General features: G+C 44.9%; 2 protein-coding genes across 9 annotated transcripts in view; both read right to left on the reverse strand.

Moving 5' to 3' along the window:
- The window catches only part of CUNH1orf189 (chromosome unknown C1orf189 homolog), a 4,473-nt gene extending 2,477 nt beyond the window's left edge, over nt 1–1,996 (reverse strand). Inside the window, exons 1-2 of the mRNA XM_008060533.2 lie at nt 1,843–1,996; nt 1,432–1,472 (exon numbers count right to left, since the gene is read on the reverse strand). Coding sequence (XP_008058724.1) covers nt 1,432–1,472; nt 1,843–1,896 — 95 coding nt within the window. The 5' untranslated portion in view covers nt 1,897–1,996. The remainder of the gene's footprint in view (nt 1–1,431; nt 1,473–1,842) is intronic.
- A 722-nt stretch (nt 1,997–2,718) lies between these two features.
- On the reverse strand, nt 2,719–14,793 carry CUNH1orf43 (chromosome unknown C1orf43 homolog). Of its 8 annotated transcripts, XM_021713639.1 has the most exons (8): nt 14,348–14,793; nt 13,876–13,977; nt 9,647–9,764; nt 9,383–9,436; nt 7,685–7,851; nt 7,542–7,598; nt 5,505–5,508; nt 3,187–3,707 (listed from the first exon to the last, which is right to left on the reverse strand). In XM_021713639.1, the coding sequence occupies exons 1-8, from the start codon at nt 14,411–14,413 to the stop codon at nt 3,610–3,612; spliced, it is 666 nt and encodes a 221-aa protein (XP_021569314.1). In that variant the 5' UTR covers nt 14,414–14,793; the 3' UTR covers nt 3,187–3,609. The 8 variants fall into 8 exon arrangements, with proteins under 8 accessions (XP_008058725.1, XP_008058727.1, XP_008058726.1 ...); XM_008060534.1 differs by lacking the exon at nt 5,505–5,508 and having other exon boundaries at nt 2,719–3,707; nt 7,540–7,598; XM_021713640.1 differs by lacking the exon at nt 5,505–5,508 and having other exon boundaries at nt 3,562–3,707; nt 7,506–7,598.

Consider the following 14,793-nt stretch of genomic DNA (forward strand, 5'->3'; position numbering starts at 1 on the left):
GATTCCGGCCACCGCAGCCTCGACCTGCTGGGCTCCGGCGATCCTTCCGCCTCAGCCTTCCGAGTAGCCGAAATTACAGGCACGCGCTACCGTGCCCGGCTGATTTTTTGACTTATTGTAGAGATGAGGTCTCGCTGCCCAGGCGGGTCTCAAACCCATGGGCTCAGGCAATCCACTCACCTCAGCCTCCCAAAGGCGCGGGATTACAGGCTGAGCCACCGAGCCCAGCTCTTGTGCATCTTTCCAGGAAACTTTTCTATCATATACAAAGAAGTATGTCTTCTTTTTGTTAAACATGAGATCATACATTTACATAAGCAGTGTTACTTAACAATTTGGACTTTTTATGCATTTTTAAAATTTTGTTTCATAAATTACTACATATTCATGAAGTACATAGGGATGTATGGTGATCAGATCGGGGTAACTTGAACATCCATTGTCTCGAACGTTTATCATTTGTGTTGGAATGAACTCTTCATATTAAAACATAGAGATTTGCTTCATTCAGTTTAAAGGCTGTTTAGTATTTTTGTATAATTTAACCAACTATGTTTTCTGGTTCTTTTACTTTTTTTTTGAGTTGGAGTCTCACTCTGTTGTCCAAGCTGGAGCGCAGTGGCATGCCCACGGCCACCGCAGCCTCTACCTGCTGGGCTCAGGTGATCCTTCTGCTTCAGCCTTCCAAGTAGCTGGAACTACAGGTGTGTGCCACCACACTCAGCTAATTTTTATTGATTTATTGTAGAGATGAGGTCTCACGAAATTGCCCAGACTGGTCGCGAACCCCTGGGCTCAGGCAATCCTCTCACTTCGGTCTCCCAAAGTGCTGATCTACAATAAATCAAAAAATAAGCCGGGTGTGGTAGGGCACGCCTGCAGTTCCAGCTACTTGGAAGAAGAATTGCCTGAGCCCAGCAGGTCGAGGCTGCAGTGGCCATGAGTGGGCCACCGCACTCCAACCTGGGCAACAAACTCCAATTCAAAAAGAAACCAAATGTTTGCCAGTGAGGTAGTGCATGACTGTAATCACAGCTACTTGGCAGGCTGATGTGGGAGGATCACTTGAGCCAGGAGTTCAAGATCAGTCTGGGCAACATAGAGAAATTGTTTCCTTTTTTTTTTTTTTTTTTTGAGACAGTCTCACTCTGCCACCCAGGGTGGTGTGCAGCCACACAAAATACAAACAAATAAAAATATGCTCCAATTTTCCTTTAGAGAATGGGAAGTAGGGGATAATAAAAACCATAATCTCTATAGCCTAACCTAGTGGGCACTAGGAGGCTATTATCTGCTTGCTTTGAGAGAAAGGCTGCTTTTTACCCCTTCCACATTTTCCTAGTTGATGAGCCACTAACAAGAGATGGTTCAGGGGAACAGCAGAGTGGAAAAGGTCGAGCTAAAAGGTAAAGGGAGGGGATAGACGATTACCTGTCAACCATCTTTTTAAGTTTCACGGCTCTTTGAAAACTCTGTAAGAAAAGGGAGTTCTGTTGATCTGCCTTAATCTCCAGAACCTCATCCCAGGGACTCCAATCTTGGGAGACACAGACCTTTCTCTTTGGAGAGGAAGTTGTCAATTTCCTAGAAGGGATGGGGAGAAGAAAGCTCCACTTCTTTCAGAATGTGTCAAAGAAAACATGCAGGGGTCGGGGTGGAATACATATTTGAGTACCTACTATGTGCCAGATATTGCCTCCCAATCCTGTTAACTAAGCACAGTATATCCTTCTGTTACATCAAGGCCCTTTTTTAGTAAAGGAGGCACTTCTGGTAAATTGATCTGGAAACCTCATCAGGGGAAACTCCTTCAACCCAGCCCCTCCTTCCAATTTTGCATACCTCTTCTACTTTTGTCATCTTTTCCATAGACATGTCTACAGACTTGCTTGACATGGTCTGAGAAGACTGGGCAGGCTCTCCTTTCTGTTTAGTTCAGTCACCGAGGTTTTAGTAGCCATAGCAACATTTCCGCCTCCAACAATGACCCTGGGCCTAGTTGATTGGTCATCTGGCCTGTTGCCCCAGAAACCTAAAGAGAATCCTGGTTCTCCAGCCTCCTATTAGTGATACAGGCAACTCTACGAGCATGGGCCACAATCCCTATTTCAGGATTTCTACTGCTGGAGTCCCAAAAGAGTATCTGTATAGTCCTTGATCCAGGGTACGCACATAGTCACACCAATTCTCTGGAGGCCAATCCTCATGCCCTGTTAGAAATGTGTAAAGGTCAGGTTCGGTGGCTCAGTCTGTAATCCCAGCACTCTGGGAGGCTGAGGCAAGTGAATTGCCTGAGCCCACGGGTTGGAGACCAGCCCGGGAAACCTGGTGAGACCATGTCTCTACAATAAAATAAAAAATAGCTGGGCATGGTAGCACACGTTTGTAGTTCTGGCTTTGAGGGCTGAGGTGGAAGGATCCCTGGAGCCCAGAAGATTGATGCTGGGGTGGTTGTGAGCTTGCATGCCAGTGCACTCCAGCCTGAGCAAAGAAGTGAGACTCCAACTCAAAAAAATAAAAAGAAAAAGAAATGTGTAAAGAAGGCCAGGCATGGTGGCTCACACCTGTAGTTCCAGCTACTTGGAAGGCTGAGGCCAAAGGTCACCTGAGCTCAGCAGGTTGAGGCTGCGATGGCCGTGACTGTGCCACTGCATTCCAGCCTGGGCGACAGCGTAAGACAACTCAAAAAAAAAAACCAAAAAAAAACTGCGCAGAGAATACATCATATGCCAGTTTTATTAAAAGACAACTCTGAATCAATCATACACTTTATTTTTCAATAGTTCATTTTATTAAATAATTTATAAAGTCAGATCAGTGCATTGGCTTGCTAGGGGAAACCACTCCTTCCCACTGTCTCACAGCCTGGCACAGGTTATGTTAGGTGTCAGAACATTCCCTTTAATTCCATTTATTCACAATGCTCTGGAATGAAAGTGTAAAAGCAGATCTTTGTCTATCAGAAAAGTTGCAACACATCCTGCTTTAAGTGGAGCACCAGGGTAAGCTGTTCCACATACCAACTTCCTCATCCCAGCTCCCCACCAGTTCCTGTCTGCTTTTTTTTCACTAATCAACTCTGAGATGCCTTAAATCTAAACAGTTTCCATTCAACCATGTACAAAGGGGTAGACAGGGAAGAATGCCTCACTTCAACTCTCACCTTTGGGATTAAATAGTCTGAAACAGTGTAGGTGAACAATGGCCAAAACCTAGTGAAGATTTTTAAGGAAGCTTTGACAGAAACATTAGTAACATCTGAATTCAAATCCAGAAAAAAAGTGCTGCTGGAAGAAAACAAAGTCTTAGCTGATGTTCTGAAAATGCCTAATAAGAAGGGTTGGGAATGACCCTTTAGGCACAAGCTCTAAGAACTCTGGAGACAACAGGAGCTTCTGCTAATACAATCTGGGCCTGCTGAGCCAGATGTCCTGAGGGCTGCCCAGCAAGCAGCCTGTCTTGCATACTGCAACTGTCTGGCTCAATCTACAGTGAGAGTCCTTCAGCTCCATCACAGAGTACTCTCCAATGTGTTATAGTTGTCCTTAAAGCTCTTCAATTCAAGGAAGTGCTTGGCACGTTTACTCTTCTGACTGGAGGGGAGGTATGTCACCTGGATGGTTGTTGGGGAGACTTCAGGGGACTGAGTGAGATCTTTGGCTGCTGACTGATGTTGTCGTTGAGAGCTTCCAATTCGTGCTTTGACCCTGAAGAATATAGACAAGGAAGGTCATGGACAGAATGAGGACGAATGAAAGTATGTAATTTGGGGCTTAGCCAGTACCATAAATGCAGTGGTAGCCACAAATGGTCTCTGTCCTAGTTTGTAAATTAGTTACCAATGTCCCATCTGGTAGCTTACAAGTAGCAAAGAAGCCAATTTCCCACTGAATCCTTGCCTTTGGCTCACGTTTTTCTTTGTATCACTATACTTTTTTTGAGTAGGAATATTACTCTGTTGCCCAGGCTAGAGGGCAATGGCATGCTCATGGCCACTGCAACTTTGACACACTGGGTTCAGGTGATCCTTCCGCCTCAGCCTCCAACTAGCTGGAACCACAGGTGCGTATCACCACATCCAACTAATTTTTTGATTTATTGTAGAGATGAGGTCTTGCCAAGTTATCCAGGCTGGTCTTGAACCCCTGGGCTCAGGCAATCCTCTCAGCTCCGCCTCCCAAAAAGCAGGGAATACAGGCATGAGTCACTGTGCCTGGCTCATCTCACTATACTTAAAGAAAAATTTTAGCTCTACTGATTCACCTAATATATATGTGCAGCTAACATAAAGAGAGTCCCTCAAAAACCAAGTACCAAAAAAATAAGAATAGAAGCAGTTATTGGGTACTTACCTCATGTTAGGACATTACACTTTACTAATGTTTAATTTATCAAATCCCAGTAGCCCCTATACAGGTTATCACCCTGAATCACAGGTTAGGAAACTGAGGGTCCAAGAATTAATTTGCATGAAGTCACAAAGCTAGTAAGTGACAGACCTCATACTGAAACCTAACTTTGTCAGATTTCAAAGCCTATACTCTTTTTTCACTATGCCTATCAAATCTTTCTAGAAACTAGAAATCAAAGAGACAATTCTTTCTAATTGTGAAAGAACACATATAACATAAAATTTACCATCTTAACCATGTTATTTTATTTTGAGTTGGAGTCTCACTTTATCACCCAGACTGGAGTGCAGCGGCACACTCATGGCTACAGCAGCCTTGAGCTGCTGGGCTCCTTTGGCCTGAACCCTCCGAGTAGCTGGAACTACAGGCTCATGCCACCACACCTGGCTAATTTTTTGATTTATTGTAGAGATGATGGCTCACCAAGTTGCCTAGGCTGGTCTTGAACCCCTGGATTCAAACAATCCTCTTCTCGATCTCTCAAAGTGCTGGGATTATAGGCATGAGCCATCACACCTGACTTTCTTAACCATTTAAAGAAGTATTATTCAGCAGGTGTTAAGCATATTCACAATGTTGTGTAACGAACCTTCAGAACATTTTCATCTTGCAAAACTGAAATGTGGCAGAGCCCATTAGACAACAACTCCTCATGTCCCCCTCTCTCTAGTCCCTGGCATCCACCACTCTACTTTTTGTGAGTCTGACTACCTAGGCACCTTATTTATTTAATTTTATTTTTTTTAGTGTGGTCACCTTTATCAACTATCCTAGATATTTTTTTTTTTTTGAGTTGGCGTCTCACTCTGTCGCCCAGACTGGAGTGCTGTGGCCGCTCCCGGCCACCACAGCCTCGACCTGCTGGGCTCTGGCGATCCTTCCACCTTAGCCTTCCAAGTAGCCGGAATTATAGGCACACGCTACCATGCCCGGCTGATTTTGTTGATTTATTGTAGAGATGAGGTCTCGCTGCCCAGGTGGGTCTCGAACCCGCGGGCTCAGGCAATCCACTCACCTCAGCCTCTCAAAGGCGCGGGATTACAGGCTGAGCCACCGAACCGGGCTAGGCACCTTATTTAAGGGAAATCATACAGCACTTTTTTTTGAGTCAGAGTCTCACTATGTCACCCATGCTGGAATGCAGTGGTACAATCCACGGCCACCATAGCCTCGACCTGTTAGGCTCAGGTGATCCTTCCGCCTCAGCCTTCCCAGTAGCTGAAACTACAGGCACATGTGACCACGCCCAGCTAATTTTTTCATTTTCTGTATAGACAAGTTGCCCAGGCTGATCTTGAACCCATGGGTTCAGGCAATCCTCCCACCTCCGCCTCCCAAAGTGTTGGGATTACAGGTATAAGCCACCACGCCCAGAAAGGTAGTTCATTTTTAAGAATAAAGAGAAGACAGGAGCAAGGCTCAGTGGCTCAGCCTGTAATCCCGCACCTTGGGAGGCTGAGGTGAGTGGACTGCCTGAGCCTGCAAGTTCGAGATCCGCCTGGGCAACTTGAGGAGACCTCATCTCTACAATAAATCAAAAAAATTAGCCGGGTGTGGTAGTGGGCACCTGTAGTTCCAGCTACTTGGAAGGCTGGGGCGGAAGGATCGCTGGAGCCCAGCAGGTCGAGGCTGTGCACTGCATTCCGTCTGGGCGACAGCGTGAGACTCCAACTCAAAAAAAAAAAAGAATACAGGATAGATATACCTCTTATCTTGATAAAGAACCATACTCAACACAGCAAACAGATGTGTTCATTTTATGACTGGTAACTAATTTATTTTTTTGAGTAGGAGTCTCATTCTTTCGCCTGGGCTAGAGTGCAGTGGCACGCTCATGGCCACTGCAGCCTCAACCTGCTGGGCTCAAGTGATCCTTCTGACTCAGCCTTCCAAGGAGCTGGAACTATAGGTACACACCACCACACCTGGCTAATGTTTTCATTTATTGTAGAGATGAGGTCTCACCAAGTTGCCCAGGCTGGTCTTGAATCCATGGGCTTAGGCAATCCTCTCACCTCGACCTCCTAAAGTGCTGGAATTATAGGCGTGAGCCACCATGCCTGGCGTAGTTTTTTATTCTAGATTGGCTTTTCTTCTTCACTAAGCTTTGATTTTAACATTTGCATAGACAACATAATGACACTATGCTTAGTACATATTTAAAACAATCTCAAACAAAAATCTTGACTCTTCTGTAGCACACTCATCAACTGACTCTATGACATCTTTTGTTTCAGACAGGGTTACTAATACTTTAAGTAATAAAAATATGTGCATTTAATTCTTACGACAATGACACAAGAGAGCATTGGGACCCCAGAACAGAGATTTGGAATCCCTGAGTTCTGAAAAACTTTATTCCCTTTTCTAAGCTATAGGTATAGCTTAGAAAAAGCAAAAGCAAAGGAAAGAAAAAGATGTACACAAAAGAAGTCTCTCAGTCTGGGCAACAAACCAAGCCCCCTTCACTACACACCCATAGCCACTAGCTGGTCAATTGTGGTGCACCTGTAGTCAGAGCTACTTGAGAGGCTGAGGTGGGAGGGTGGTTTGAACCCAGAAGTTCAAGGCTACAATGAGCTACAAATGCACCATGGCACTCCAGGGTGACAGAGCGAGACCCTGTCTCAAAAGAAAGAAAAAAAAAGTACAAGCTTCTCTTATTAGCTTGTATAGCAGCAGCATCTTTTTTTTGAGTTGGAGTCTCACTCTGTCGCCCAGGCTGGAATGCAGTGGCACACTCATGGCTACGCAGTCTTGACCTGCTGGGCTCAGGCAATCCTTCTATCTCAGCCTTCCAAGTAGCTGGAACTATAAGCGTGTGCCACCGCGTCTGGCTATTTTCTTGATTTATCGTAGAGACAAGGTCTCACCAAGTTGCCTCGGTTGGTCTCGAACCCCTGGACTCTGGCAATCCTCTAATCTCAGCCTCCCAAAGTGCTGGGATGACAGGCTTGGTGCATCTGCTGTCTAACGTGTGCAAGGGGCAGTTCTGATAGTCTGGAACCTGACAACTTTTATGGTATCACAGATTTTGTTCACATTGCTTTATGAAGGTCATTTCACTGTGGGAACAGTTCAATACTACTGTACCAGCCCCCTTTGAAGTGTTCCCCTCCAAACTCACACGGTGGCCAGCTCACTCAGGGCTTCCTGATAGCGCAGGTACTCATTCTGGCCAAAGACCTTAGGAAAGAGAAAGGAAGAGTGAGGATCTCTCAGTTTGGAGTAGTCGTTTAGTGCCTTGAAAAATAAATGGCTATCCAGCTTACCCCTGTCCCATAGCGGGCTGTCTCATAGCCATCCAGCAGGGTATCAATGAGGGCCTTGCGCACACCCTTAAAAGGAGTACTAGTATTTCGCAGATCTAGCAGGTAAGAGCGGAAATTCTTGCCCATTAAGGAACGAGGATGCCGGCCTTCAGCATGAAACGGGATCTCTGAGAAAATAACAGCACAATCATACCCTTTATCTCATTCTTCAGTGTTTCTAGTGTATTTCCCAAACTAAGATATATGTCTAATGAAATGAGTGCATTAAGCTGGAGAAAAATTCTGATAGAATTAAGATCAAAGGTATAGAGCTATGCCTGAGGTGATCATTTAGTAGTGGCAACATGACTGCAAGCTACATGATAGTATCATCATACTTTTCTTTTTTTTTTTTTGAGTTGGAGTCTCACTCTGTGGCTCAGACTGGAGTACAGTGGCCACTCCCGGCCACCGCAGCCTTGCCTGCTGGGCTCCGGAAATCCTTCAGCCTCAGCCTTCCAAGTAGCTGGAACTACAGGCACGCGCTACCACGCCCGGCTGATTTTTTGATTTATTGTAGAGATGAGGTTTCGCCAAGTTGCCCAGGCGGGTCTCGAACCCGCGGGCTCAGGCAATCCGCTCACCTTGGCCTCCCAAAGTGCTGGGATTACAGGCTGAGCCACCAAGCCCGGCCATCATACTTTTTACCATCCTACTTACCCTTCCTGGCTTTAAGACATAAACCATGTTTTGGCGGATACAGCAAGTATGACAAGCATATAGATAAGAATGAAAAAAGGCGAGGCTCGGTGGCTGATTGCCTGAGCCTGCGGGTTCGAGACCCACCAGTGCAACTTGGCGAGACCTCGTCTCTACAATAAATCAAAAAATTAGCTGGGTGTGGTAGCACCACGCCTGTAGTTCCAGCTGCTTGGAAGGCTGAGGTGGAAGGATCGCCGGAGCCCAGCAGGCCGAGGCTGCGGTGGCCAGGAGTGGCCACTGCACTCCAGTCTGGGTGACGGAGTGAGACTCTAACTCACAAAACAAACAAAAACAAAAAAGAATGAAAAAAAATTAAGAACCCTCTATCTTGAGCTTAGCGAAAATGCCGAGTTCACCTGTCCTTTGTGGAAAAACAAGTAAATCACTACCATCCAATTTGTGAAACTAAAGGTCTCAAGACAAGGACCCTGGCTGGGCGTGGTGGCTCATGTCTATAATCCCAGGACTTTGGGAGGCTAAAGTGAGAGGATTTCCTAAGCCCAGGGGTTTGAGACCAGGCTAGGCAACTTGGCAAAATCTCATCTCTACAATAAATTAAAAAATTAGCTAGGCGTGGTGGCATGTGCCTGTAGTTCTAGCTACTTGGAAGGCTGAGGCAGAAGGATCACCTGAGCCTAGCAGGTTGAGGTTGCGGTGGCCATGAGTGTACCACAGCACTCCAGCCTGGAAAACAGAGTGAGACTCCAACTCAAAAAATAAAAAGGACAAAGACCTTAAAAAAGATCTTTAAAAAAAAAATCCAGTCTCTTTAGAGAATAACCTGCTTGTATCATTTCCTTAACAAAACAGTAACCCAGTACTCTGAAAAACTCTAGGAAATTCCTACTAGCTATGGATATGGAGAAAGGACAAATCTTAACACATAAAGTGGGTTCATCATTGTTCCCTAGGTAAGCTTTCAGGATCCTAAAAAGGACCCTGTCAGGCAGCCCTTACCAGAGGCACGAATGGCATCCAGAGCTTTCATCCTGTACAGATAGTTGTAGCAATCTGTTGAGAAAAAAGACTAGTCTCAGGCATAACCCTAAAGAGATTCTCCAAACTCCAGTCAGCCAACAAACTGCCTCTCTATATCTAGCATATATCCAGTAACAACAGTTACTGAGGCTTTGCCAGCAGTTGTTAACAATTCTGAGAAAAAAGCAATCCTGAATTTGTGGGACTCCTCACTGAAGCATCCCTCCAAGTACTTCCACATACTTTGATTTCCCTGGGTTTCCAGCTGTAGCAGTCTAACATCATCATCTGCAAGGAGCTGGGGTTCATACTTGATATCCTGAACCCTTGATAGGCGAGTATCAATCTCCTCTTTTAAGTCCTGTTCGCACAGAGAAAAGAATACACAATTACTTACCCTGTACTCTGCTTTCCTCCAGTGTGAATATGGGGCAGAGTAAGCGAACAATTAAGATAATAGAAAGGCTGGGTAAGGTAGCTCACGCCCATAATACCAATACTTTGCGAGGCCAAGGTGGGAGGACTGTTTGAACCCAAGAGTTTGAGACTAGCCTGGACAACATAGTGAGACCTTGTGTCTACAAAAAATAAAAAAAAATTAGCTGGGCATGGTGGCACACGAGTAGTCCTGAGTCCCAGGAGGTTAAGGTCACAGTGAGTCACGATCAAGCCACTGCACTCCAGCCTGGGTGACAGAGTGAGAATGACTCTAAGAAAAGAAAAAAAAAGCAGAGAAGATACTCATGTAGCTAATAAAATCATCAGATAATATGCAAGAATTTAGGAAAGAACAAGACTGTGTTCTCTAATAGTTTTTCCAAGCTTTACATTGCTAGAATAGATCTTTTTTTTTTTTTTTTTGAGTTGGCGTCTCACTGTTGCCCAGACTGGAGTGCAGTGGCCACTCCCAGCCACTGCAGCCTCGACCTGCTGGGCTCCGGCAATCCTTCTGCCTCAGCCTTCCAAGTAGCTGGAACTACAGGCACGCGCTACCACGCCTGGCTAATTTTTTGATTTATTGTAGAGATGAAGTCTCGCCTGCCCAGGCGGGTCTCGAACCCGCGGGCTCAGGCAATCCACTCATCTCAGCCTCCCAAAGGTGGGGGATTACAGGCTGAGCCACCGAGCCCGGCTTAGGCTAGATCTTTTAACCAGAATTCCTTCAAGGTCTACAGCAACATTATTTCTGACTTTAAATTTGACTCAGAAGAATCTTGATTAGTTGTTATAAATGAACTTCCTGAGTTAAAAAAAAATGGACAGCAACCGAAATTGTAATTTTTTTTTTTTTTTTGTAAGTGGAGTCTTACTCTGTCACCCAGGCTGCAGTCACGACTACTGAAGCTTTGACCTGCTGGGCTTAGGCAATCCTTCCACCTCAGCCTATCAAGTAGCTAGAATCACAGGCGCATGTCACCATGCCTGGCTAATTTTTTCATTTATTGTAGAGACGAGGTCTCGCCATATTGCCCAGGCTGGTCTCAAACCTGTGGGCTCAGGCAATCCTCTCATCTATGCCTCCCAAAGTGCTGGGATTACAGGCATGAGCCACCAAATCCAGCTTGAAGTCATAATCTACTGTAAAAATCAATATAGTCTATAACAGTTTGGAGACCATTTCACATGGCATACCACAAGATTTCTAGAGAGGACGTTATTTATTTGAGACAGGGACTATGTTCCCCAGGCTGGTCTCCAACTCCTGGCCTCAAGCAATCCTCCCACCTCAGCCTCCCTTTCACCTGGGATTATGAGTAGCTGGGACTACAGGTGGCGGATGGCTACAGACTAAAGAAAACTATAGCATATTTAATTTTTAAAATAGTTAATTAAGATCTATGGCATACAATTTTAAAAGGAACTAAAGGTGCTACCTCTCACTTATATAGAAGCAACCACTATTATCAGTTTCATATCCATCTCTCTTACCTAAGAGGGTTACCAGAGCCCTAGGAAATAAATATTTTGTTGTAACTTTTTAGAAACTTGTATTGTGAAATGTATTATACAAGGAATATAGATAATATATATATATATATATATATATACATTTTAAATCACTATAAAAATCATTAAGGTGAGCACCTGTATCCAATATCCAGTTTATGGAATAGAACATTACCGATGACTTTGAAGTCCTGTGTGCCTATCCTGCATTGACTGCTCCCCACCCCAAATCTTAATTTGTCAAAAGTCCTCTTAGTCTTCTTCACTGTTTCATCACATGTCACCCAAAATAAGATGTTTAGTTTTGCCTGGTTTTGAACTTTATGCAAATGAAAAAATATTTTGTGAATTCTTCTGTAGCCTGTTTTCAAAATTTTTAAATAAAGCTTATTGAGGTTGAATTTACATACAATAAAATGCATTTGCTTTATATATAAAGACTGATGAGTTCTGACAAATTAATATACTCATTCAACCATCTCAACCAAAATAAGTATTTCCATCACCTGGAAATATCCCCTCACACTCTGCAGTCAACCCTTCCACTCCCAGTTCCAGGCAACATTATGAGGTCTCTTCTAAAGTTTGGCCTGTTCTAGAATTTCATATAAGTGGAAGGTACATAATCTTTTGCAAATGGCTTTCTGGCTTTTTTCACTCAGCATGTTTCTGAGATTCATGCTTGCAACTTACTTTTTTCATTAAAAAACATACTGAAGATTCACTTGTATTTACATATTTATCTTCAGCTTATTTTCATTCCCTATAGTATTCAAGAATATGAATATATTACTATATATCCATTTTCAAGTGGGCATTTAGATTAACCGTTTCCTTTGTGAATACCATGAGCAATGCTGCTATGAGAATTCTTTTAAATGTTTCCTGGTACATGTAAGCAAAAAATTAACTTGTCTGAGGTAGCAGGGGAACTGCTGGACCAAGGATTAAGTATGTGCACAATCTTACTAGGTAATGCCCAAATGTTTTCCAAAGTGGTTTTACTAATTTATACTTGTACCAGCAATGGCTGAGAATTTAGATGAATTTTTCAGAAAGGAATCTTGATTTCATATAGCATAGGGGACCCCTAAATAGTTAAAGTTTTGACTGAATTATGACGTGCTAGAAACCAACCCTTTGCCCCTCTCAAGAAAGGCAGGTGCAGTGTCAAGGTTTCAGGTCGCAATATCCTCGAGCCTTTCCATGCAATATACCATAAAAGAAACCAAGGAGATTAACAGCACTGCTTAATGAAAGAATATTGCTCTAGGAATTGAGGGACTCATGGCCTAGCTCTACCTCTTCCATTACTCTTTTTCATTCATCAGGAAATCACTGAGTACCTACTACCTGTAGGTCCTGGCTTTACAGTGGTGAACAAAACTGGCATGATGCCTGAATTCTTGAAGCTTACAATCTAGTAGGAGAGAGAGATATGTTCTAAACAAGTAAACATAAAAGAAAAATTAAGATAAATGCTATAAAGAAAAAATAAAGAGGGGCTGCCAGCATGGTGATTCATACCTGTAATCTCAGTACTTTGGGAGGCCAAGGTGAGGGGACTGCCTGAGCCTAGGTGTTTGAAACTAGTCTGGGCAACATAGTAAGACTTCATCTCTACAGTAAATTTGAAAAATTAGCTGAGTGTGATGGTGCATGCCTGTAGTCCTAGCTACCTAGAAGTTGAGGCAGAAGGACTGCCTGAGCCTAGGAGGTTGAGGCTGCAGTAGCTGTGAACAGTGCTACTGCACTCCAGCCTAGGGCAACAGACTCAAAAAAAGAAAGAAAAGCCATCCTTTTTAGAAAGTCATATTTAAGCTAAAACCTAAAGAATGAATGAACTAGTGACGTGAAGACTATTCCAGGTCACAACAGAGAAGATGGGAAATTCAACCAGCGGAGCTGAATCAGTGACTGAAGAGATCCATACAAAAGGAGGTTGGTCAAGATGGTAGGTGTCTTTTACAAAAGACTAAAGAAGTAGGGTTGGGTGCCAGCGAAGTATCAAGAGTTCTGATTTAGACATGCTGGGTTTGAGATTGGATAGCTAAGTGGAAATGTCAGGTAGGCAGTTGGATATATGTATGGAACACAGGAAAGAGATTTGGGGGAGAGAGAAAATCTCATCTCTAAATAATTTTTAACATGGATGGTGGAACTAGGTGATTTATGACCTCTCAAAGCTCTGGGGCCAACTGTAACCATCCCAATACCATCCTGAAACAAAAAACACACTGGGTAATTTAAGATGAACTGGGAAACATTACTACAAAGCGTTGGGAACTGCAATCCACGCCCTACACTCTGCAGATCCAAAAACTGAAGTTCCTGGGTAAGCTACATGCTTGCCACAGCAGCGAGCAGGTAAGCCAAGTTCCAAGCCTGACAGTTATTGCTCAACTTACTAAGTAGGAGAGTAACTGGACAAAAAAACAAGGGTATTAATCACTAAAAGCAAAGAAAGTCCCCTAGTCTCTAAAAGATCTGGAGAACCAGGTTTACCTCGCGCCCTAAGAACCTACCTTGGGGGCATTGTGTCCCACGGGGACATGAGGTCCCCTTCGAGATTTCATTGCAAAGCGCATGATTTGCCTCTTCACAAAAATAAATAGCAGTACAAACACCTGTTCAAAAAGATGCAAAATACCTTTAACAAAAAGACAGTTAAAAAAATTAAAAAAGCATGCCTTCATTCCAAAACCCCAGATTCGGGCTCTCAGGGATGCTTCGGGGTAAAACTGGGGGCAACGCCGTCAAGGATGGGGGTGGATCTAAGAAGCCAGTAGCGGGGAGGCGTGGGGGTCTATTCCCTGGGGTTTAGAGGGCGGCTTCTCAGCCAGGGGCAGGTCGGTCCGGTCGATGACTTAAGCTCCCAGCTACTCCTAGAAACAAGCGCAGGTGAGTGGGGGGAGAATGAAGATGGGGAACATCTCAACAGGACGGTCTCTATTGGGTCAGATGCAACAGCAGGAATGGGGTGGGGGATTTCCTCACCAGGCTCCCGTAGGCCATCACCAGCACGACATTCACTCCGGAAAGCCAGTTACTGCCGGACGCCATGGCCTCCCTATCTCGCGCGGAACTGCTAGGGTTCCCCCCGCTGCCCTGCCTTGTCAGCCCAGGCTCCGCCGAAGCGACGGCACCCGGGTCCCCTGGAGCTCCACGGCCATTTCCTTAGGGGGGAGGACCAAGACAGACCCGGCCTGAAAACATGGCGGACGGAGGGGGTGCTAGGAAAGGAGGACGACGCCGTCCCGCTTCCCCCAACACGTGACTCAGGCGGGCAATAGCACCCAGGAGCGGCGAGCGCCGAGACGCGGAACTACGCCAGTAAGAGGAAGCGGCGGCCTTCCGTGCGTCACGTGGCGGGGGCGGGGCCGCCGTGGAGGAGGCGGGGTTGACCCTCGGAGCCGGAAAGCGGTGTCTCGTGGCGCGGCGGC

This window comes from Carlito syrichta, unplaced genomic scaffold, assembly GCF_000164805.1.
Source record: "Carlito syrichta isolate Samal-C Ts95f unplaced genomic scaffold, Tarsius_syrichta-2.0.1 Scaffold304639, whole genome shotgun sequence".
Taxonomy (NCBI): domain Eukaryota; kingdom Metazoa; phylum Chordata; class Mammalia; order Primates; family Tarsiidae; genus Carlito; species Carlito syrichta.

Bases quoted from the DNA above. Each gene is read 5' to 3' on its own strand.
- CUNH1orf43 (XM_008060534.1), bottom strand. From the start codon at position 14,413: ATGGCGTCCGGCAGTAACTGGCTTTCCGGAGTGAATGTCGTGCTGGTG. The intron at 9,437-9,646 runs GTATGTGGAAGT...TTTTCTCAACAG, and splicing joins GGAAACCCAGGGAAATCAAA to ATTGCTACAACTATCTGTAC. The intron at 7,852-9,382 runs GTAAGGGCTGCC...TTATTTTCTCAG, and splicing joins GGATGCCATTCGTGCCTCTG to AGATCCCGTTTCATGCTGAA.